The sequence below is a fragment of the Heloderma suspectum genome, chromosome 16 (genome assembly GCF_057233095.1).
Source record: "Heloderma suspectum isolate Gila_16-S chromosome 16, 16-S_ref, whole genome shotgun sequence".
In the NCBI taxonomy this organism is placed as follows: domain Eukaryota; kingdom Metazoa; phylum Chordata; class Lepidosauria; order Squamata; family Helodermatidae; genus Heloderma; species Heloderma suspectum.
The window spans coordinates 19696904-19720102 of NC_139473.1; the positions used below are offsets into that span (position 1 = coordinate 19696904).

The window sequence follows — 23199 nt, forward strand, 5'->3', positions numbered from 1 at the left end:
GAGGAAACACAACAAAACATGACAAAACATTGGCCAGGCCCTGACAAGGAGATTCCCTCTTTTCCTGGACGTTGCACTCGTCGTTTTGAACCTTTCCGAGGGCTGCGCATCAAAAGGGAGGACATCTCGAGCTCGCGGTTTCAGGAGAATGCAAAAGTTGCCTCATGAAGCATCAGCAGGCCAACGAGATACAGGATTTCCGAGGGGCAAGTTCTGTCAAGTAGCTGACAGCCAGCATGACAGATGAGGACAACCAGGTCACGAGACAGAGATCATCTTGAGAAGGTCTCTCCGAAAAAGCTCTGGTCTCTGGATTATTTTGCTAGGTGATCCGATCACGCCGCTAAGGATCAGGGCGTGCAGATGTCAGGCTTGCAGAATTGACGTGATGTTGTTGTTTACCAGACTCTGAGATCCACCAACTGGAGCATGGTGGAAAAGACAAACACTTGGAATGAAACAATTCTGAACCCAGGGTTTTGTTTGGAGCAGCTGAACTTGAACGGGACTCACAGTCCTTCCGCACAAAAGTCCACTTCTGGTTACCCCATACTTTCTTCCTATCACATAGAATTTAGGGTGGGAAGGGAGCGTTTTGTTGCTGCTGTCGTGAAACAATTGGGAGTCAGAAAATTCTTGCCGATCCACTCCAGATCAGCCAGAAATCTGTCGGTAGACCAGGTCGACTTGGCTTCAGGAACTGAATGCATCGCATCTACTCTGGTTCCGGGAGAGCTGGTGGAGAATGGGGTGGAGGGAGATGAGGTGGTAAGGCTCATCTTTACAAATATTAACTTTTTGAGGCCATAGATGGTCGGGAACTCCTCGGTGGATGGGTTGATGAATGCCAAAAGGAGAAAGAGGGAATTCTGAAGAAAACTCCAGCAGATTTCGAACAGAATCTCCATCCAGGAAGATGGCAGGGATCCAGGAAGCAACCATGAGGAGCATCCGTCCATACAAGACGAGTGAACAGTACCTGTATGCCATGAAGGAGGACCTGGCGGAGTGGCTTAAGGAACTCTACGATCTGGACATCCATGTGGCATCCTTCCTGGAGGTACTGGAGACAGGCACTTTGCTTTGTCACCATGCCAACAGCATCACCCAAGTGGCCAGAGACCTCAGCCAGGAGTACCCAGGTTTGGCCAAGAAGCTCCAACTACCCACGTGTGGAGTGACCTGTAATGACTTTGCTCAGCCCAGGACATTCCAAGCCCGAGATAACGTGTCCAACTTCATTCAGTGGTGCCGGAAGGAGATGGATATTAAAGGTACACAGAGTTGAATCAGATAGATAGACAGACAGACAGACAGACAGACAGAGAGACAGACATAGAGATATAGAGATGATTATTACATCATCTATGTACCTGACACTTCCAAAGAAGAGTCTGACAGGTCTCGTGAGGCTTATAATCTGGCTGCAAAAAAGGCAAATGCTATTTTGGGCTGCATTAATAGAAGCATAGCTTCCAAATCCCAGGAAGTGCTAGTTCCCCTCTACTCAGCACTGGTTAGGCCACCTCTGGAGTACTGTGTCCAGTTCTGGGCACCACACTTTAAGAAGGATGCAGACAAACTGGAGAGGGTTCAGAGGAGGGCAAGGAAGATGATCAGGGGACTGGAAACAAAGCCCTATGAGGAGAGACTGGAAGAACTGGGCATGTTTAGCCTTGAGACGAGAAGACTGAGGGGAGACACTCTTCAAGTCCTTGAAAGGCTGTCACAGAGAGGAAGGCCAGGATCTCTTCTCTATCATCCCAGAGTGCAGGACATGGAATCATGGGCTCAAGTTACAGGCAGCCAGATTCCGGCTGAACATCAGGAAAAACTTCCTGACTGTTAGACCAATACCACTATGGAGCCCATTCCCTAGGGAGGTGGTGGGCACTCCCACCCTGGAGGCGTTCAAGATGCGGCTGGACAGCCATCTGTCGGGGGTGCTCTGTCTTGGATTCCTGCATTGAGCAGGGGGTTGGACTCGATGGCCTTGCAGGCCCCTTCCAGCCCTACTATTCCATGATTCTATGATCTAAAATAGACAATGGGAAACAACAGAAGAGGGAGAAATGGAGGCATGGGGGTGTGGGGGAAGAGGATGCGGTTTATTTTATTTATTCTTATTTATGATTTATTCTTACATTTATTATTAAGGAACTCAAGGCAGCTTACGTGGCCCTCCTCCTCTCCATTTTATCCTCACAACAACCTTGTGAGGTAGGTTAGGCTGCGAGTCAGTGACTGGCCCAGAGTCTCCCAGTGAGCCTCATGGCTGAGTGGGGACTCGAACCCGGATCTCCTGCATCCCAGCCCAACATTCTAACCACTGTACCACACCAGCTCTTAAAACAGATGTGATTACTTCCATGAGACATACTTTGGCTTAGTTACAGTAAGGTACAGGGGCTATGGCAGGGGTGGCGAACATGTGGCCCTTCAAATGTGGTTTCCTGATCTTGTTGGACTATAAGTCACCACTGACTATACAGGCTAGGGCAGACTGGAGGGAGCTGAAGTCCAACAGCATCTGGACTACCACACATTTCTCTAGGGGGATGATCTAAAGGCTTTCAGAAAAGCTGAGTTTTGAGGAGGGATTTAAAGAAATACAGAAAGTGGCCACACAGAGGAGTTCAGGGAGGTAGCTTCAGAAAGAAGGTGCAGCAAAGGCAAATGGGCGGAGTCTATTTTGTAAGACGGAATTGCTAAACATGTTAAGGGTTCAATCCTATACATGTTTAGACAGAAAGAAGTCCTACGACTCCTGGCATTCCCCAGCCAGTTTGGAAGTTGCAGGACTTTTTTCTGTCTAAACATGCATAGGATTGTAGGACTTTTTTGGCCTAACCATGCATAAGACTTCAGGACCTTTTGTCTAAACATGCATAGGATTGTAGGACTTTTTTGGCCTAACTATGCATAAGATTTCAGGACCTTTTGTCTAAACATGCATAGGATTGTCGGACTTTTCTGTCTAAACATGCATAGGATTGTAGGACTCTTCTGTCTAAACATGCATAGGATTGTAGGACTTTTTTCTAACTAAACATGCATAGGATCGCACCCAAAATGATTGATTAATTAGAATGTGAACCCCAGTTTTCTCCTTTGCCATTCTTTATCTCTTTCTTTGTCCATTTACTATATTTATTGGGAAAACTGTTCTGCAGATTCACAAAACAGAATTAAATACAGTAACCAGAACAAAACTGAAAAGAAATACACATATGCACACGTACAATCAAAACAGTTACCGAAGTTTAGCATGAAGACAGATATTCCTATCTCTGTCGGACACAAGGCCCATGCAGGGCTGGCAGGGGTGTGATCTGACTCCCGCCCTAATTTTGTTCCCCACCCCAAGATTAGATGGATTAGAGATACAGCCTTCCCTGACCTGGTGCCCTCTAGATGTTGGACTTCAACACCCACCAGCCCCGGGCAGCACAGCTGGTGGTCAAGGATGATGGCAGTTGTAGTGCAACACATTTGCAGGGCATCCTGTTGGTGAAGAGGGGACTAGGCAGTTCAGCTGGTTTCTGCTCATATTTTTAAACCTGAAGTCCCTGGACTCGGTGACCTGCTCGAAAATGAGACGTGGGTCCAGCGACCCTGCCTACCTGTCTGGCATTGGCGGCAGACAGAGCGGTGAGCACGACGGCATCTCACACCGACGTGTTTCCCTGCCTCCCTTTCGATCTCTGTCAGGGCCAGCCCTCGCATTAGGCAGAGTGAGGCGGCTGCCTCAGGAAGCTGATCTTCCTGACTGTCAGAGCAATACGACGATGGAGCCCATTCCCTAGGGAGGCGGTGGGCTCTCCCATGCTGGAGGCATTCAAGACGAGGCTGGACAGCCACCTGTCAGGGATGCTCTGACTTGGATTCTTGCACTGAGCAGGGGGTTGGACTCGATGGCCTTGTAGGCCCCTTCCAGCCCTACTCTTCTATGATTCTATGATTCTATGATCTGGGGTGTCATGAAAAGGGCAGCAAATCGCTAGTTCTTCCATTTGTTATTATTGTGCTTTTAGTGGCAGGGAGGGCAAGAGGGAGGGGTGTCTGCAGGGGCCTTTGGCCTCAGGGGCCAAGACAGTTTGGCAGCTTGGCCGGCCCTGGATACCTTGCAGTGCCCACTCCAGCCTTCGGAGGGCCTGATGAATAAAGGGCATGGTGGGGGCCCCCCGGATGTCTTGGACTACAGGTCCATCATCCCCAGCCACTATGACTGGGGAGGATGGAGGTTGTACTCCAACATGCCAGCAAGGGGGCGGGCGGCATCAGGGGTGTTGGTGTAAATGGCCACTGCTGGGAACCCGGAGAGCCCCGCCCGTCAAGGCTGGCCCGGTGCACGCCGTGCTGCTTACTCTGACCGGCAGCTGTGGGTTTCCTTTCTTAATATGCCCAATCTGGGCAGCTTCTGTGTAACCACAGCGCCCACAGCAGGGCCAGCTCCACGTTTCCCGGGGCCTTTGGGCAAGACATCCTCTGTGCACCCCCCTCCCTCGGTTAGTCTGCCTTCTCCCCACCACTGTCTCCAGCTGCCCTTACTCCTTGCCCTCCTCACTGTTGCCATTGCTGGCGCTTGTGTGCTGGCAGGGGTGACAGCCAGGGAGCACGGAGGCCGGGGTGGCACCTGCTGGTCCTTCTCCCCACCGCCACGGTTGTCTGGGCCCGAGCGAGAGGCAGGTTGACCAGCAGGATGCAGTGGGGAAGAGAAGGCGCGAGTCCAGGGGGCTCCTCTCGGCGGGCCCCAGCCGGGGTGTGGGCCCTCGGCAGGTGCCGACTCGTGATCCCGGCCGCGCCACGCACCTTGACCTGTGGGGGCAGAGGAACTTGGCTGCTCTGCCCCAGGCAGCCCAGGGCCTTGGTCCACACCTCATTCTCTGCCGTGTCTTCCAGAAGTCGTGATGTTTGAGACCGAGGACTTGGTACTGCGCAAGAACGAGAAGAACTTCGTCCTGTGCCTGCTGGAGGTGGCACGGCGGGCCTCCCGCTTTGGCATGAGCGCCCCCACCCTCATCCAGATGGAGGAAGAGATCGAGGACGAGATCCGGGGGGACATGAACCTGCCACCCGAGGAAACCCCCCTCCCGAAGCCCCAGAGGAAGCCCGCCGACTTCAAGAACCTGGACCAGATAGTACAAACCTCTTCTTTAGGGCAGGGTGGGGAGAGAAGCAGTGCGTTGCGTGGCCCACACAGGCTGCCTGAACGCCACGCAACACGTGCAAAGAGGGCTGTTCGCAGGGGGAGAAGCAGTGGGCAGGAGAGCAGTGGAAAGGGGGGCTCTGATGTCGGTGGGGTGGTGATCTGCTCCAGGCTTCCATCAGAACCAGCCAGAACTCTAAAGGAGAGCTTCACACCTTGGATAGCTCCACGCCTTGGAGAGCTTCTTTAGAGTTCTGACCGGTTCTGATGAAAACCCGGAGCAGTTTCGCCACCCCACTGACGTCAGAGCCACCAGCCTCCACTGCAGGAGGGTTGTGATTAACAATCTCCCCCGCCCTGCCCCATCTCCCCTTTCTATTTCTTGTTTCCCCATTCCCATAATCCCACCTCCAGCCAGGTGGACTCCAACCCCAGAAAAACAGCTGTAGCAGAGAACCCGGGGGAGCAGGCGGAGAATGGGAGAATAGGTGGCCACTTAACGCACTGCCCCCAAAGAGGGCAAAATTTGCATAAAATGTGCAAGTGCCAATTTAGAGAGAGGCAATGTTAGAAATATTTTTTTTATTTATGTGATACATTTATATCCCCCACAAGGAGCCCAAAGCAGCATCCCTGCTGCACACAGATGGTTTTTACGCATATGCATTTATGCAAATCTAACCAATTTCTTTTACTGTTAAGGTCTTCAAGATTTCTTTAATGGAGTTATACACCTGTTGTTGTTGTTGTTGTTGTTGTTGTCCTCCATCTCCATCTCCTCCTCCTCTCCTCCTTCTCCTCTTTCTCCTCCTCTGTCTCCATCCCCTTCTTCTTCTTGTCTTATTACATTATCATTAATTATTATTATCCTCAAAGGACCTCGAGGTGCTTAGTTGAGCCTCCTCTTCTCTGTTTTATCCTCACAACAACCCTGTGGGGTAGGTTAGGCGGAGAATCAGGGACTGGCCTAAAGTCACCCTGTGAGCTTCATGGTTGAGCAGCAGCTAGAACCCAAGTCTCTGGTGTCCCAGTCCAACACTGTAACCACTACACCACCCTGGTGTACACCATGTCCTACAAACCTATGCATGTCTAGCCAGAAAAAAGCCCTAGAATCCTATGCATGTCTAGGTAGGAAAAAGGCCTACAATCCTATGCATGTTTAGACAAAAAAGTCCTACAAACCTATGCATGTTTAGAGAGGGAAAAGTCCTACCATCCTATGCATGTCTAGCCAGAAAAAAGCCCTAGAATCCTATGCATGTCTAGATAGGAAAAAGTCCTACAATCCTATGCATGTTTAGACAAAAAAGTCCTACAAACCTATGCATGTTTAGAGAGGGAAAAGTCCTACAATCCTATGAATGTCTAGCCAGAAAAAGTCCTACAATCCTATGCATGTTTAGACAGAAAAAAGTCCAACAACTCCCATACTGTCTGGGGAATGCTGGGAGTTGTAGGACTTTTTTCTATCTAAACATGCATAGGATTGCGCCTTCAGAAAGGAAAACCCAGGGGCCTTCAAGTTTAATAGTAAGACTGAATTTCTCTTATACTGAATTGTTTTCATATTTGGATTGTTTATTGATACGTTTTGTAACAAAATTGTTATTTTCTTCCAAATGTTGGCTTTCGAGCAGTTAATGTTTGTTGAGGGCCACTTTGGGCACAGTTTAGTGTTGGAAAACGGCATACCAATACAAGGAATAAATAATAAAATAAAATAAGTGCTCACTAACAGTTGTTCACACCTGGACAGCAGACTCACCTGGTCGCAGTCTTGCCCACTGGGGTGGCAGGGACCACATTTCGGTTCTCTTTAATAATTTCTATCCTTTCCAGATCTGTATCTGTATATCTAAATTAGCTTATGCACATTTTATGAAACTCCGCATCCTCTTTTGCCTTGGGGGTGTGTGTGTGTGTAAGTGCCCCTCGCCCACATGCAATCTGAAAACAGAGAAAATACATGATGGTTTTTATTCATATGATACAAATTTAACCAATACGTTTTACTGTTAAGACCTTCAAGATTTCTTTAATGGAGTTATGCCCCTATCTTTGCTGTTGTTTTTATTAATTACATTTATATCCTACTGTTTTTCCTCTTGCAAGGAGCCCAAGGCAGCGTTTATGGTCCGCCCCCTCCTCCTCTCCCTTTTATCCTCACAACAGCCCTGTGAGGTAGGTTAGGCTGAGAGTCTGCGACTGGCCCAAAGTCACCCACTGAGCTTCATGGCTGAGCAGGGGGGACTGAAACCCAGATCTCCCGAGTCCTGGACCAAAACTAACCACTACACCACACTGGCTGTTGTTGTTGTTGTTGTTGTTGTTATTATTATTATTATTATTAAGGTTCAGCACCTCGTTAGCCGTTGCACCTGTCCAGTTCAGTTCTCCATGATCAAAGTGTCAGAGGGAAAATACCGTGTGGGTGATTCCAGCACTCTCATTTTCGTCAGGGTGAGTCATCTGGTATCTTTTTTGTATTTTCAATGTACCTGGTTTTGTGTTCATCATCCCTGTGCTGAACAGGCAGGATCCATGTTATGCCAGAAGCAAACCACCTTCAAAGTCCAGAGCTCCCTCCCTCCACAAAGTCAACATTTCTGCATTTCTGACTCCGGGGGACGCCTAGAAACGTCCTTCAACTGCTGGCGCTGAAACAAGAGAAACAGGATTGTCCTCGGATTACAGAAATGTTAGTGCATTAAGCCTGCAACCTTATAACCACGTGTTTGGGGATCAGCTCCATTGCACTCAATGGAGTTTGCTTTTGAGTAGACACGGTAAAGCTGCAATCCTAAGCTTGGATCCAGGGCTGGTTCCACCGCATTTGGTGGAAGCAGACTTTCCGACCGGGCCAGACCCCCTGAAAATGCTAGAGAGAGAATTGGGAGCCTTGCTAAATGGGGAGAGATTTGTTGTGGGAGGAAGGGGGGATCCCCCCCAACTCGGATCTCTCCTCATGTGGAGGGCTGATTCTGGACCCAGGTTGGGGAAGGCTAGGGTCTCATGCAAAGAAAAGACCTTTGTCAAAAAGTGGGGGGGGGAGAGCCCCCAATGCTGGAATGATGCTGCCTAGGAGACAACATTGACTTGCCACTGAACTCAGTGGGGTTATCTCTGAGTAGACGCATATAGAGTTGCTCTGCAAGTTTTTTGTGTCTGTTCATAAGTAGGTCTCACTGCGTTCAGTAAGAATTACTCCCGGCGGAGTGAGTAGAGGATGGCTTCCTAATTGGGTTACTTTCATCTGTCAACTGGATGAATCAGCTGCATTTGCATATATTTCTATATGAATAAAACAATCAGCAGAATGTAAGAAGAACAGTGCCAGGTCAGACCAAAAGTCCATCTAGGCCACCATCCCGTTCTCCCCAGTGGCCTCATCAGGGGCTTCTTGGAATCCCCTAAGCAGGACATGAGTGCAAGAGCGATCCCTGCAACTCATATGCAAAGATAGACTGCATCTGAGCTTAGAGTTTCCATCTAGCTATCACGAGTAATAGCTGGGGACAGACAGATTGACCCTGCACGAATTTGTCTTATCCTCTTTAACGCCACGACCATCACCATGTTTTTCCCGCTTCAGAAGTTATTCCTCCACCCATTCAAAGGATGAGATTGCTATTTTGGAGTTTTTCTGACTTGGGGTAATGGGCGGGGGGAGGCTTATTTATTTATTTGGAGCATTTCACCCTGCTTTTCAGCCAGAAAAAAAAAAAAGGTTCCCTGCCTGCAGGCTTCCCAGCTAAAATACACTACGTGAGAGGAGAGGAGATTTGGAGGGAGGAGGGGGAAAAAAGCAAACTCTGGCACTAAATACTTAGTTACATAGTTCGGCAGGTCACAGAGCTCGACCTCTCCTTTCGATGGCTTCAGTTGGTAGCTGGAGGGGGGCTCTCATGGATGGGGGCTCTCAGATGGAGCAAAGAAGAGGGCATCTTTTGCTCATATGCGCTACTTGTTTATTCTAGATCCTGCGGAATCATGTGATGGTCCGAGTTGGTGGAGGATGGGACACCCTAGAGCACTACCTGGACAAGCACGACCCGTGCCGGTGTACTTCCCTATGTAGGTCTCCTCGCACATGTTAACTGTCAAGCTGAGTGGTGTCTGCATCTGGAATGTTAAATCCAAGGATTTATTCCAGCTTTCCCCAACCTGGTGTGGGCAGTGAAGTGGCCAAGTTTGCTGATGACACCAAATTATTTAGGATGGTTCAAACAAAATGGGTTTGCGAGGAGCTCCCAAAGCATCTCTCCAAACTGGGGGAATGGGCATCTAGATGGCAAATGCGGTTCACCGTAAGCAAGGGAAAAGTGATGCACGTTGGGGCAAAAAATCCCACCTTCAAGTATAACCTGATGGGATCTGAGCTAGCGGGGACCGACCAGGAAAGAGATCTTGGGGTTGTGGTGGACAGCTGGATGAAAATGTCAGCCCAGTGTGTGGCCGCTGTGAAAAAGGCAAATTTCACATTAGGCATAATTAGAAAAGGAATTGAGAATAAAACTGCCAAGATCATACTGCCCTCATACAAATCTATGATGCAACCACACTTAGAATACTGTGTGCAGTTCTGGTCACCACCCCTAAAAATAGATTTTGTAGAACTGGAAAAAGTGCAGAAAAGGGCAACTAAAATTATCAAGGGGCTGGAGCATCCCCCCTATGAGGGAAGGTTACAACAGCTGGGATTAGCCTGGAAAAAAGGAGGGTAAGGGGAGCCATGATAGAGGTGTATAAAATTATGCATGGTGTGGAGAATGTGGAGAGGCTCTCCCTCTCTCAAAATACTAGAACCCAATGGGGTCATCCCATGAAGCTGACAGGTGCGAGATTCAGGACAGATCAAGGGAAAGATGTCTTCACACAGGGCAGATTTAAAGTATGGAATTCGCTTCCACAAGATGTGGTGATGGCCACCAATTTAGATGGCTTTAAGGGAGGGGAGTAGACAAATTCCTGGAGGAAAAGGCTATCAATGGTTACTAGTCCTGATGGCTCTGTGCTACCTCCAGTACCAGAGGCAGTGAGCCTACGTAAAGCAGTTGCTGGGGAACATGGGCCGGAGGGTGCTGTTGCGCTCATGCCGTTCTTGTGGGTTACTGGTCGACAGCTGGTCAGCCACTGTGTGAACAGAACGCTGGACTAGATGGACCCTGGGTCTGATCCAGCAGGGCTCTTCTTACGTTCTTATGGTAACCTCCAGATTTTTTAGGCTACAATGCCCAGGATTCCTGCCCCTGCTGGCTGGAGCTGCTGGGAGTTGCCATCTAAAACATCTGGAGGGCCCAGGTTGGGGAAGGCTAGGGTCTCACGCAGAGAAAAGACCTTTGTCAAAAAGTGTGGGGGCAGAGCCCCCAGTGCTGGAATGATGCTGCCTAAGAGACAACGTGTGGCAAGGGTATCACACCTCTTCCAGCCCAAGGGCTGCATTCCATTTTGGAGAAGCTCTCGGGGGCCACACTCCAGTGGTGGGCGGAGCCAAAAGCAAAGAGGGCAGGGCAAAACCACAAAACAATACCAGCCTATTGTAGCGTCAAGATCTCACTGCCAGCCCCTGAGCCTTAAGAGTGGCATTTCAACCTTTGAGAATAGGGGGAAACAACTGCGGAAAAGACAAGAAAGCAGCAAATGATCAGCAGTCAGAGGAAAAGAGGTGGGGTCATATGGCAACCCGGGCGGTGGGGGGTGGCGGATATGGCCTTCTGTCTGGGCAGAGGTTCGACACCCATAACATAAAGCAAGTGATGGAGGGTGATTGTAATGGTGGTGCTGTCCACTAGAGGTCAATCTAGTTCTGCAGATAGCAAGCGGGGTGGACTGGACTAGGACTTCACTGCATTCAAGCTGATCTGGACTGTACCTTGCCAATAACTGGCACAGGAAGGGTGTATTTGTCTGTAAGTTGTGCCAGCCACGGATTCTTGGTGTTATGGTGAGTCAGGCGGATGAGTGAGTAGCTTCCATGGGCCCCAGGATGGGGCACATCCTGCCACAGCGTTTTTGACATGTTCATTTCAACACAGATGTTTCTGCGCCACCACCCAGAATGTACTTTTCCATTTGGGGGGGGGGGTTAAAACAACATTTTACTTCTTCTCATTCTCTGCATGTTTGTAGCGCAACCACATCACGCATCTAAGCAGAACGGAGATGGAATGGTTTAGGCCGAACTGAGGCAGCGTGAGGTGGTAGAGTCTTATGGTGATAGGAAGGACTGTATCACTTTAGACCGCAGATAGGGGAGGTGCCACCGTTTACATAAGGCAGTCTTGCCAACCCGGTGCCCTCCAGATCTGTTGGACCCGGTGGCAGTCCAGTTCTGGAGGGGTGGTGACTCCATGCAGGGTTTTAGTTACCACCAGCCAAAACTCTAAAGGTGCTATCCAAGGTGCTGGAGCCTATCCTTAGAATGTCTTCAGCACCTTGGATAGCACCTTTAGAGTTTTGGCTGATGGTAACTAAAACCTTGCATGGAGTCACCACCCCTCCAGAACTGGAGTTCACAGCTGCCACTGGTCAGACTACACCTCCCATAATTCCCAGCCAGATAAGAAGAGCCCTGCTGGGTCAGACCAAGGGTCCATCTCATCCAGCATTCTGTTCCCACAGTGGCCAACCGGCTGCCGACAGAAACCCACAAAGTAGGACATGAGTGCGACAGCACCCACCCACCCACCCATGTTCCCCAGAAACTGGTATACCAAGACTCTGCCTTCAACAGACTCACAAAAGGCAGAAAATCCCACAGGTGAAGCTTTTTCTGACATGGAGGAACAAAGTTGAGGATAGCTTCACCTGTGGATTTTCAGCCTGTCATGACAGGGGGACAATGCTCCCACTAGCTAGGCAAAGAAGGGAGTTCCTTAATCAGTTCATATATTTGTTGAAGTAGAGTCTAGTCCGTGAAAGCCTATGATGATGCCGTAAGAAATGGGTTAGTTTTTGAGACAAGAGTGGGAAGCTTGTGGCTCTCCAGATGTTGTGGCCTACGACTCCCATAATGCGCCTGATCTTGGAAGCTAGGCAGGGTCAGGCCTGGTTAGTACTTGGGTGGGAGACCGCCTGGGAATCAGGCTTCCTGCATTGAGCAGGGGGTTGGACTCGATGGTCTTGCAGGCCCCTTCCAACCCTATGCTTCTATGTCTATGTCCTAGTCAGCAGAGCCAATGGTGAGGGGTAGGGATGTAGAAATCCGCTGCGGATTCAAATGAGGCTGGATTCTTTGGAATTTGGCCTCCAGAATCCGCGGTGGATCGGCCCCACTTACCTCCGCTCCAGGAGGATTCCGCGCAGGATGGCACTCAGCTGCTTGTTCCACCAGAGCCATTCTCCTCTGCGTTGATCCATAGGCTTATACACAAGTTTCACGGCTCTATAGAAGTCTATGGGCACTTCCTGCCGATCGCCAAAGCTGAGCAGCTCCGCAGAATCCTTGCGGAGTGGAGCCGGTCCAGAGGATTCCGGGGGAGGGAGGGGGAGGAACGGATCGCCTCCCTCCCCCCCGGGCAGATTCCTCACCAGAACGAATGGTGGGGAATCTGTACATCCCTAGTGAGGGGTCATGGGAGTTGTAGGCTGAAACATCTGGAGGGACACAAGTTGCCCGCCCCTATTTTAAGCTGTCACAAGACCCTTTGTGAGGCTGGCATCAAGGGCAGGCATGGTTGGGTGCCTGCCCAGGGCCTACTCCGCAGCAGTGGCCCATGACCAGAGCCCCCTGGACCTGCTCCTCCTCTTCCCCTTGTTCCCCTGCCTCTCGCTCTGGCCCAGACCACGGTGGTGGCGAGGAGGAGGAGCAGGAGATGCCGCGGCCGCCTGGCCCCCGGGCTTTCTGCCTGTCGGGCAAGCGGGAGCCAAGATGAGAAAGAGCAGCTGGCAACCATGCTGGTGCGAATGCAGGCTCACTGAAGAAGGGCACCCCTGGGGGGTGTCTTGTCCAAGGGCCCTCCAAAACCTGGAGCTCCCCTCTTTGTTGTTGTCCCCCCCCCGCAATCCTTTCTGCAGCTCACAAGCAGGTCTTGAAGATGGCCAGTCCCCAGAGGACGCAAGCCGCACAGGTCCAGCACGAGATCACAGCACGCTTAACGCCCAGGACGGACAACCCCAACAAGCCCCAGCCTGCCTTGCTGGTGAGCAGATGCCAAAGCCCGCTGCCCCCGGTGGAGTGGAGGACTTACTCGCCCCACTGCCTTGGCGCCGGCTGGAAGGCTCTGTCAGCGGTGCCGCCAGATGACGGGGGTGGCAGGAAAACTGCTGGCCGACCGATCTCCCGGGGCCATTCAGAGCCCAGGAGGGTCCCTTCAGTCAGGTAATGAAAGAGAACTTGTGGAGCTGAGGTTGCCTGCTAGCTTGGCTATTTCTCTCCCCACCCTGCCACTTCCGCTCACTTCTGACTAGCCAGCCCCTCATGGTAGCCATTATGTGACTAGCCGCATCCACCATGGGAGCCATTTTGTGGAGGCGCCCACAGCAGTTTCTCACATTCCCAGATATGAGGTCAGGGACCCCTGCTGTGGAGAGATGGGCAGGTTGTCTCTCCCTGCTCCCCGCCGCCGCCCCCGCCAGAGCATTTCTCATTCACGCTTCTGACCAAACCTGCTGAAATTTGGAGCTCAGTTTAACTGGAGCACTGCAATGCTTAAGTACTTGAAATACAAGCCAGTTTTGTTTAGGATGTCATTGGCATTCCATTCTTCCTGAAAGGAGTCCTACCCTGTCACCAGAACCTCCACATTCAGGGGCAGTGTATCTCCAAGTAAAGAAGTAGTGGGGACAACAACCGGAGGAGGTCTGTGGCCTTCGTCATCTGCTCGCAGGCTTCCCACGAATATCTGGAAAGAAAGCTGCAACATTAAGGAAAGGATGTTGAACCTCAGGCCTGCAGCCCTCTGGGGTTCAACAGGTCTTCATGTCCTTTCCCACAGCCGCTGATCCTTTGGTGGTTTCTTGGCTCATGTGCAGTTTTGCCCCAATTTTAAAAGGTTAAAATTAGGGATGTCAGAGAATTCCGCCATGGATCTCCGTGAGGCCGAATGCCAGTGCATTCGGCCCCCCGAACTCTGTGGTGGAATGGCCTGCCACCACCCTGCCCCCCCCCCCGCGGATCCCCCCCAGGACGAGACTCACCTGGGGCGGATCTTCCAGGTGGCGGCGGCGGCAGCCAGTCTTCCCACCGGCTGCCACTGCCGCCATTTCCAGGCAGGCTTGTGTAAAAAAAAAAAAAGACATGATAGGCTACGTAAATTTTTACATAGCCTATCATGGTTGGGTGGGTTAAAAAAAAATAAATCCATGTACGCAAATGGCGGCGGCTACGGCCGCCACCATTTGCGTTCCTTCTTTTTACTGTCTTAATCTACATAAATATTTACATAGACTATGACGGCGAAAATAAAGGGGAACGCAAATAGCGTAGCAGGAGCTATTTGCGTCCCCTTTTGATTTGCCATTTTAGCCTACGTAAAGATTTAAAAGGTAAAGTAAGGTAAAGGTGTCCCCAACCAGTCGTGTCCGACTCTAGGGTGCGGTGCTCATCCCCATTTCTAAGCCGAAGAGCCAGTGCTGTCCGAAGATGCTTCCGTGGTCATGTGGCCGGCATGACTGAACACCGAGGTGCACGGAACGCTGTCACCTTTCCTGCCGAGGCGGTACCTATTTATCTACTTGCAATTTCTTGCTTTCGAACTGCTAGGTTGGCAGAAGCTGGGACTGGAGACGGGAGCTCACTCCGTCACGCGGCACTTGGGTCTAGAACTGCTGACCTGCAGACCTTCCAGTCTGCAGTTCAGCGTCTTAACCACTAAGCCACCGCGTAGGCTAAAACAGTGAATGAAAAAGGGATGCAAATAGCGCCCGCTACGCTATTTGCGTTCCCCTTTATTTTTGCCGTCATAGTCTACATAAATATTTAAGTAGATTAAGACGGCCAAAAAGAAGGAATGCAAATGGCAGCTACGGTTGGTTTGCGAACGTGGTTGGTTTTTGTGTTTTTTTTACCCAGAGCCCTCCGCAGCTGGAAATCCAGCTGCAGACGGCTCTGGCCTGGCCGGCTGCTCCGCAGAGCTGCCGCAGAGCACAGCCGGCCGTTCGAGGATTCCGGGGGGAGGAACGGAGCGCCTCCCCCCCACCATCAACATAATCTGCGAAAGGTAAGTCACTTTCGTACATCCCTAGTTAAAATGTCTGGTGGTAGGAGCTTCGAGCTACAATATGCTGATATTTTTTGATATATACTGGCGGTAGGAGCTTTGAGCTACAATATGCTGATATTTTTTGCATTTTGGCCCTGCCCCTTTTGCCTTTCATCTCACCCACCACTTGACCCCTGAGAGTGTCTCTGAAATGCAATATGGCCCTCGGGCTGAAAGACCCCCCCCCCAGCTTTAAGGGGCCGGTAGACGGCAGCGTTCAGCATTGTGTTACATATGTACTAAATGCTCCCGCTGTCACATCAGTGCATTTTTTTCTCTTTCAGGGTGAGAGAGCGGTCGGCTACTCCGGGAGAGGGGCCTGGGTCCAAGCAGACTGCCTCTGCACGGAGCGGAAGGGAGATGTCCCGCGTCTCGTTCTCCTCACAGCCCAATGGAAATGCAGAGAGCATCTCTGAGAGTTCGAAAGGTCTCCTGGGGTCACAGCATGGACAAACAACTGATAGAATCCAGGCAACACCAGCATCTCCGAAAGAGAAAGCAGAGAGGCCAACACCCCCTGGAACAGCCACACCAAGGGATGGAGCTTCTCAGCCACGAGAGAGTGTCCAGCAAGAAGCCAAGGCCTGCCCAAAGGCACGTTCTTCCAGTCCAGCCAAGGCCTTTCGGGCCTCCTATCAACAGGTCACCAAGGCCCCAATGGAACGCCCAGTGGGGCTGCAAGAACGGGTAACTGAGCACAGCCAGAGAAAGGACCTGATAGCGCAGGGATCCCCGTGCCCGGGAAAACACCCCTGCCAGGTTCGCAAGGAGGACAGCAGCATGAAAACCTCAGGCAGGGTTGGCCCGACTTTCTACAGGCCCCCGACCCCTACTAGGAGCTATCAAGAAGCCCTTCATTGTACAAATAGGGGTAGTGCCTCGGCCAAAGACCGAGCCCCCTTGCAAAGCAAAGTGGTGCTCAAAGATAGGGTTGGTCGTGAGAAGGAATGGAGTAAGGCAGTCAACGAGGAAGCATCCGCTAGCAGTTTCCTCGATAGCACTGGGGTTGGAAGCAGCTGGTTCGACTCACAAAAGAAAACAAAGGAATGCCTGGCATTTCTGGGGGGAAAGGATGCCCCAAGAAACCCTTGCAAAAATGGCCAAAGGAGTCCCAGAGATACCAAGGAACCAGTTGTGGAGAAGGAGCGCATCTACACACCACTGCCTATTAACTTGGCTGAAGAACAAGCTCTGTATCGGAGTCTGGAGGATGAGATTTTGTCCAACATCAAGGAGCTGGAGTCTGATCTGGATGGCACCCACCAGCTGGAAGTGTTTAGAATGGGCTGTGAGTTAGGAAGAGATACGGTGGCCTTGGGCTGTAACACACCAAGGGTGTCCACGCTAACCCCGTCCTTTTTGCAGAGCACCAAAACGGCCTTGGCCTACAGCAAAGGTGTGCCCCGGAGTGGTGTCTATGTGCCCGAAAGAGAGACAAGATGGCAGCCAGCCGGACTGCACTATGACAACGTTATCCAAGAGCTCTCCATGACTCTCCATCGGGAGCACAGAGGGACAGAGGGTAGTCCACCTCTGCTGAATTCATCCCTTGTGAACGGAAACCAGACCCAAAATAAGTTTCTGGAGCAAGATGCCACTTGTCACGAAGAGAAGCCTGTTGCCCCCGAAATGGCAAGTGACAAGCCATGTGGTGCAACCCACGGAGAACCCGCAGAGGTCAGCGTGAATGGTGACACCTCTCAAGCGACACTGAGTGAAGCCTCCGATCCCTCGGAGAGTTCCACTGCTCTAGAGAACGCGAGACTGCCTCCGAGTAAACCGAGACGCTCGCTGAAAAAACCGGAGCGTGTGCCGTCCATTTACAAGCTCAAGTTGCGCCCCAAGATCCGACCCCGCAGGGACAACAGGCCTGAGAAGAGACCTTCGAAGATTCCCAGGCCAGTAGCCCACAGACGTGCTCCAAAAACGTCCAGTGTCAAAGGCCGGGGGAAGTCCCACAGCACCAGAGGCTCAATTGACAGTACCCTGGCTAGCGTGAGACAGAAGAGCACAGGGAAACCCAGGGCTGAAGGACAGTGCAGCCCGGCCTCCGTGCAGGATGGGGAAATGGCCACGACAGCGGGGGAAATGGGGACTTCGGATGATGAGGAATCCTGGGTGTGACATTTCCTAGAGATCCACTTCTAATCTGTTGATGGGCCCTTCTCCGAACTTTGCAACCAGCAACCTCGATCTCTGTTATAGAGACGTATCCAGGAGATTTGCATCGGATGAATTTACACTTGTGTGCCAGCTGCAGGGTATGTTGTATGAAGGGGGGAGGATCCCCCCTTCTGTTCCCTTGGTTTCCTAAACACTTAGCCAAAATGGGCCCCAGGCGCTTCGCTTGACATCCACGAGGGCTAGAAACCTTTCCCAAATTAAAGCTCAGGTCCTCAGGATCCCATATGGGTGAGCCATACCTCTGTGGTTCTGCTGAGCCTTAGATGTTGCACCAGCAGAAAAGGTGGACAAGAAAGTCTTGTGGCTGTTGATTGCGGCGTCTGCAAAATAAGACTTTCCGGGAAGAAGCTACAGGTGCTGGGCAGGGTAGGTGGGGGCATGTCCGTTTGTCGTGTCTTGGTGCACTAACAGTGTGATTCTGTATGTGTCTACTCAGAAGTAAGCCCCAGTGTGTTCAAAGACCTTACTTCCAGGTAAGGGTACATATCGGATTGCAGTCTAAATGAAGGTGGGAGGTGGGTCTGGTTTCATGGTTATGCTAAATCGGGCAACTCTTGGTTGCGCCATTTGTCTCACCCCCCGCAAACTGCTATCAGACTTATTCTTGGCTGCTCAGCTAGGCACAGAGTATATGGCAGGACAAAGCAAGGGTGCAGCCGAGTGATTACTCCTTCAGACATCCAATCTTCAAAATTCTAGTCCTGCATGACCTACACCAAGAAAACTACGTTCTGCACCAGTTGTGTGGAGGTCAGGACTTTAAAAAAAGAGCAGAATCTGATTTCAGGGGTGTGTGTGTGTGTGAGTGTGTGTTTGTATCCATGAGGACTAGAACCTTGCATTCTTTAGAAACTGGGAGCTCAAGTATATGGGATTCCATGTAAGGTGACTATCGTGACTATATGGCAAGGGTGGAGAACTTCTTTCAGCTGGAGGGCCATATTCCATTTTGGAGAAACTCTCGGGGGCCACATTCCAGTGGTGGTAAAAGGGGCAGGGCCAAACATACCAGCATATTATAGCTCAAGGCTTTTACTGCCAAAAACTAAGCCTTATGAGAGGCTTTTCCAACCATTTGGAATTGGGGAAAAGCTGCACAAACGCTGGGAAACACCAAACGATTGGTGGTTGGAAAGGGGTGGGGCCAAAGGGAGGGGTGTGGCCTTCTGGGGAACCCTGGAGGGCTGGATTGGAACCACCGGAGGGCTGCATTTGGTCTTCAGGCCTGCGGTTGTGCACCCCTGCTCTATAAATTCCCACTTCACCTGAAAGAGGTGAGGTGTGCAACCGGAGAATGCTCTTGCTGGGCCCGTAGTGAGAAACTTTCTGGGCAGGGGGCAATGAGGAGTTGGGGGATGAAAGCAGAACAGACAGGACGTAAATACAGGTGGCATGACCAGTTTAACATGATTGAGTGTTACTAAATATTAACACAATAAAGCTTATTTTTCTGAAAATTCAAGAAAAAGGGGCCTCTATCTTGTCAGTTATCCCAGTCCCTTTGCATTCATTGGCCAGAAGGACATTTGAAGGCGGGAGCAAGTTTGCTCCTCAGTTAGCAATTGGGCGGAATACTGCCTGTATGCTTTTCCTTGTATTTCTACACATAAAGGGACGAGAAACTTTTTTAAAAATTAAAACATTAATTCAGAGAAGTCCCTGAAATATCTCTAAGGGGGGAAGGCTGCTAGAGCCCACCCTTCTCTGTTTATCTCTGAACCTCTTGGGGCCCTGGCAAATGCTGGACTTCACCATTCTCTGCCCTGATTTGGCAACCTGGCAAATGAACCAAAGCTTCATAGGTTTGCTCCAAGCCTCTGACCACTGGCAATCTTACTAGGCCTCACCCTCTCTGGATTTTCAGGTTTCACTTTAGAACAGGGGGTGGGGGAGGGTGAGGAAACTTTCTTCACAATTTCATAAGGGCTGGAAACTTAGGTTGTTTTAAATGAATGCTGAGATTTCCAGAATGTTGAGCAGCTGATACAAAATGCTGCAGGTTTTCAGCATGTTAATGGAATGACAGCATGTATGTCACTCTGCCCTTACTTGGTAGAAGAAAATCTATTTGCAGATTGGCATGATATGCAGATCTCTCTCTCTCTCTCTCTCTCTCTCGGTTCAGGGTGCAGACTAGGGTTGTCTTGGTGCAGAACCTGTATATTCAGTGAAAAAAATATACAAAGCCCTGACAGGAACTGATTTCATTTCAAGTGTTTCACTTCTAACCATGAGGTCTAGAAACTTACTGTCTCATGATCAATGAAAAGGAGGAAGAACATAATCAAGTCTGGAAGTCTTACTCAGTGAATTTTCTATGTTTGTCAATAAAAAGACCTTCTGTACATGGAATAAATGAGAATTTTACATTGCTGATCTTAAAATGCGTATTGATGTCACAGCGTGTGGGATATGGTTTGGAGTGGGATCTGTACTGGACAAGTTATTACACATAGGGACGTTATTAAAACAGTTTCAGGGATCCAGTTTTCGGAGACAGAGAAACTGATCCTTGTCAGAGGCCATGGGGGTCCCTGCACTTTTAGCAAATGCTGACCGCGTGTCTTCCTGCTTTTCTCCACTCCCCACAGCACTAGAAACTTGACTTTTGAAATGGAAGCAGAGGGCCAAATAAATTAGATGCGAGGGCATGCAGAAGAAACCCAGGTTTGTAAAGTCCCTGGCATGTTCCATTCAAAAGATTTAGAGAGACGCGATAGAGGTTGTCAAATATCCAAACAGCGGTTACGGAGATGATGGGGTGGAGTTGCTCTCTGTTGCTCCAGCCGGCGCGACTGGAACCGGCAGCTGGAAGTCGCAGGGAAGCATATTTCGGCTAAACATTAGGGGAAACTTCTTAACCGTAAGAGCTGTTCATCATCTGTGGTGTAGTTGTACATTTTGAAGGACAGGTGCTCATCCCGGCAAGTCTCTCTAGCTACACCCCCAAGGAGAGTCCAAAATTGCAAGCAGTTGTGTGGATCCGTATCAGCAAACCATTTCTAGGAGTTTTCATTTCCACCAGGAGAAGGACTTTGGTAAAGCTACTGGGTCTCAATTGCCCATTCCAGACCAAGCCACCCCAGAGTGCTTCGCATGACAACGAGGATATATTGTGGCTGGGAGGATTCATTCCCCCCAGCCCCTGTGAGGATTTGGGCTAAGCTCAGAGGGAACAGAGAAGGGCAGATAACATTGGGGTCCCTGCTAATAAAAAAAGTGTTGGGGCTGCAGCCCAGTGAGCCCCGGCTCCATTACACTGGTGTTCATCTGCGGAACAGATAGTTTTAGGAGGTGGCCGGTTCTCCTTGGCTGGAGGAATTTAAGCAGAGGGCTGGACGGCCACCTGTTTTAAATGAAAGCTGACGTTCTCAGGATGTCGAACAGCCGATACAAAGCAGGGCGGTCCGTTGTTTGCGCTGGCTGGGGATGGTGGGAGTTGTAGTCAGACACATTTGGAGGGATCCGGGTTGGAGAAGGTTGGCTTAAGTCAAAGCCTTCTGGGGAAAGGTGGTTTTTGAGGAGGGATTTGAAGGAAGAGAGAAACCTGGAGCCTTTTTTTTTTAAATGCTTGAAAGTTTCATAAGCTGCCATTCAGGGAAAACCCTTTAGTGGGATGGGTCACCAAAAAAGAGGGAATGCCTCACCCCCAAAAGGACTAAAGAGGACAGAAATGTGCATACAAGTTGCTAATCTATATGCTAATATAGATCTAGAGATGCAAAACTGAAATAATTTATCTCGTTTCAATAGCAGTATAACGCATTTCATCCTAGAAGGGGAGACGGTGACCAGGTGAGCTGCGTGCCTCGCTCAGTCTGCCGCCCAGGTGCTAAATATGGATGGGCAACTTCAAGACCCATCTGCCTTCTCCCCCCTCTGATGATGCTTTCTCTTTAAACTGGCCAGAGACTTTGAGCCCGCCAAGTCACATCGGTTTTGACTAGAACCCCAAGTCCACCGACCACAGCCGAGTGCAAAAGAGCGGCTCCGGTGGGTGGACATCCATTAAGAATTAAGGAACAGGGTGCCTCTGAGCATACGCTCAGCCCAGGGATTTGTGGTTGGCACCAGAACCAAGCCCACACGTCTTTCCAGACAAAACATCACTCTTGTTTCCCCCACATCCCAAACGGTTTCCCACTCCCTGCAACCTAATTTAGGAAGGATTTTAATTGATGCTATTGTTAGACAAGCGGGACTCAGAGAGAGACCCTTACAGATCTCCAGATCACCCAGAGATCTACCGGTAGCTTCCAATCTATCCCCTGCCCCAGCTGCGGTATTCTGGGACAGAATTCCAAAGGTAGAGGGTAGCAGCGGAGAAAGGATACTATTTGAGGATGTGTGTGTCGGGATACAGGACTCGAGATTTTTGCTCAGAGCACTCAGCACTCCTATCTGCAGTTTCAACAGCCTGCTCTGATTTCTATAATTGCCGCTGCGATGTGTCTTGAAACGGGGAACTTTGAAAGCAGTAATTCTCCATGAGTCATCATTGCTGTTTCTCCTTCTGCCAGCCTCCTCCTCCTCCTCCAGAAAGGGTAGCGCAGCCCCTCTCGGTAGGGAGCACGTCCAAGCCATAATTTAACGATAGTTTCCAAGCGGGAAAAAGGATGAAGCCGTTTCGGAGGGGGACGGCGGAAAATGGGGGCTGGCACAGATGTGAGCTTGGCGATGGAGACGACGTCATCTGGAATTCCGAGAAGCGGGAGCCGTGCGCAGGCCCTGAGCCTTGCCCGAGTGGGGTTGGCAGGGAGTGATGGGTGTTGTAGTCCAACCCCTCTGGAGGGCACCATGGAAGACTGACCTTGGGCTTGTGCAACTAGCAGTCCATGTGCCACGGCTGCCCAAACTCATGTTTTCTACCCCCACCACCGTCCTTCAGACTCCCCATTCAGTGAGGGGAGAGGCACTGGGGACTCAAAGGAGGCATTCTGTGGACAGGGCCGGCATCAAAGGTGGGGCCCACTGAGGAGAGCCATTCCCCCTCGTCCCCATGGCCTCCTGCTTGTTCCCCTGCCTCTCGCTCTGGCCCAGACAACGGTGGGGATGAGGAGGAGCAGGAGATGCTGCGGCCTGCTTGCTCACCGCCTCTCTGCCTGTCCAGCAAGCAAGAGGGAGCCATGATGAGGAAGAGGAACTCTCTTCCTCATGATGAGGAACTCTCCACGGTCCACATTCTGGGGGAAAGGGCTCCGAGAGCCGGTGTGGTGTAGCAGCTAGAGTGTTGGACCGGGAGCTGGGAGATCCGGGTCCGAGTCCCCACTCGGCCATGGAAGCTCACAGGGTGACTTTGGGCCTGTGGCAGACTCTCAGCCCAGTCTGCCTCGCAGGGTTGCTGTTGTGAGGATAAAACGGAGAGGGGGAGGAATATGTACGCTGCCTGGGATTCCTTCAGGAGCAGAAAAGGCAGGATAGAAATGTAGTTAATTAATTAATGGGCGACAGCATCCTGGCTGGGAGGGATCCAGCCTGAAAGTGGGTTGGCTTAAGAGAGCTCTGTCCTGCACCACTCTCCATGCCTGGGCTAATTTCTTGAATAAAGGTGTTAGTGGAAACAGGAGCAGGGGAGGGTTTCTAATGAGGGGTTCATGCCTGTATTTTCTGCTTATAAAAGCAGAACAAGTTTGGACCTGCAACAAAATATTGCAGCATAGA

General features: G+C 50.7%; 1 protein-coding gene across 1 annotated transcript; it reads left to right on the plus strand.

The window, feature by feature from the left end:
* Positions 1–916: 916 nt before the first annotated feature.
* Positions 917–17478, plus strand: GAS2L2 (growth arrest specific 2 like 2). The gene is made up of 6 exons (XM_084822680.1): positions 917–1274; positions 4903–5141; positions 7505–7612; positions 9130–9226; positions 13169–13472; positions 15639–17478. Exons 1-6 carry the CDS (start codon positions 917–919, stop codon positions 17476–17478), a joined length of 2946 nt encoding a protein of 981 aa, XP_084678806.1.
* Positions 17479–23199: the final 5721 nt, after the last annotated feature.

Bases quoted from the DNA above. Each gene is read 5' to 3' on its own strand.
- GAS2L2 (XM_084822680.1), top strand. From the start codon at position 917: ATGGCAGGGATCCAGGAAGCAACCATGAGGAGCATCCGTCCATACAAG. The intron at 7,613-9,129 runs GTGAGTCATCTG...TGTTTATTCTAG, and splicing joins GCACTCTCATTTTCGTCAGG to ATCCTGCGGAATCATGTGAT. The intron at 13,473-15,638 runs GTAATGAAAGAG...TTTCTCTTTCAG, and splicing joins AGGAGGGTCCCTTCAGTCAG to GGTGAGAGAGCGGTCGGCTA.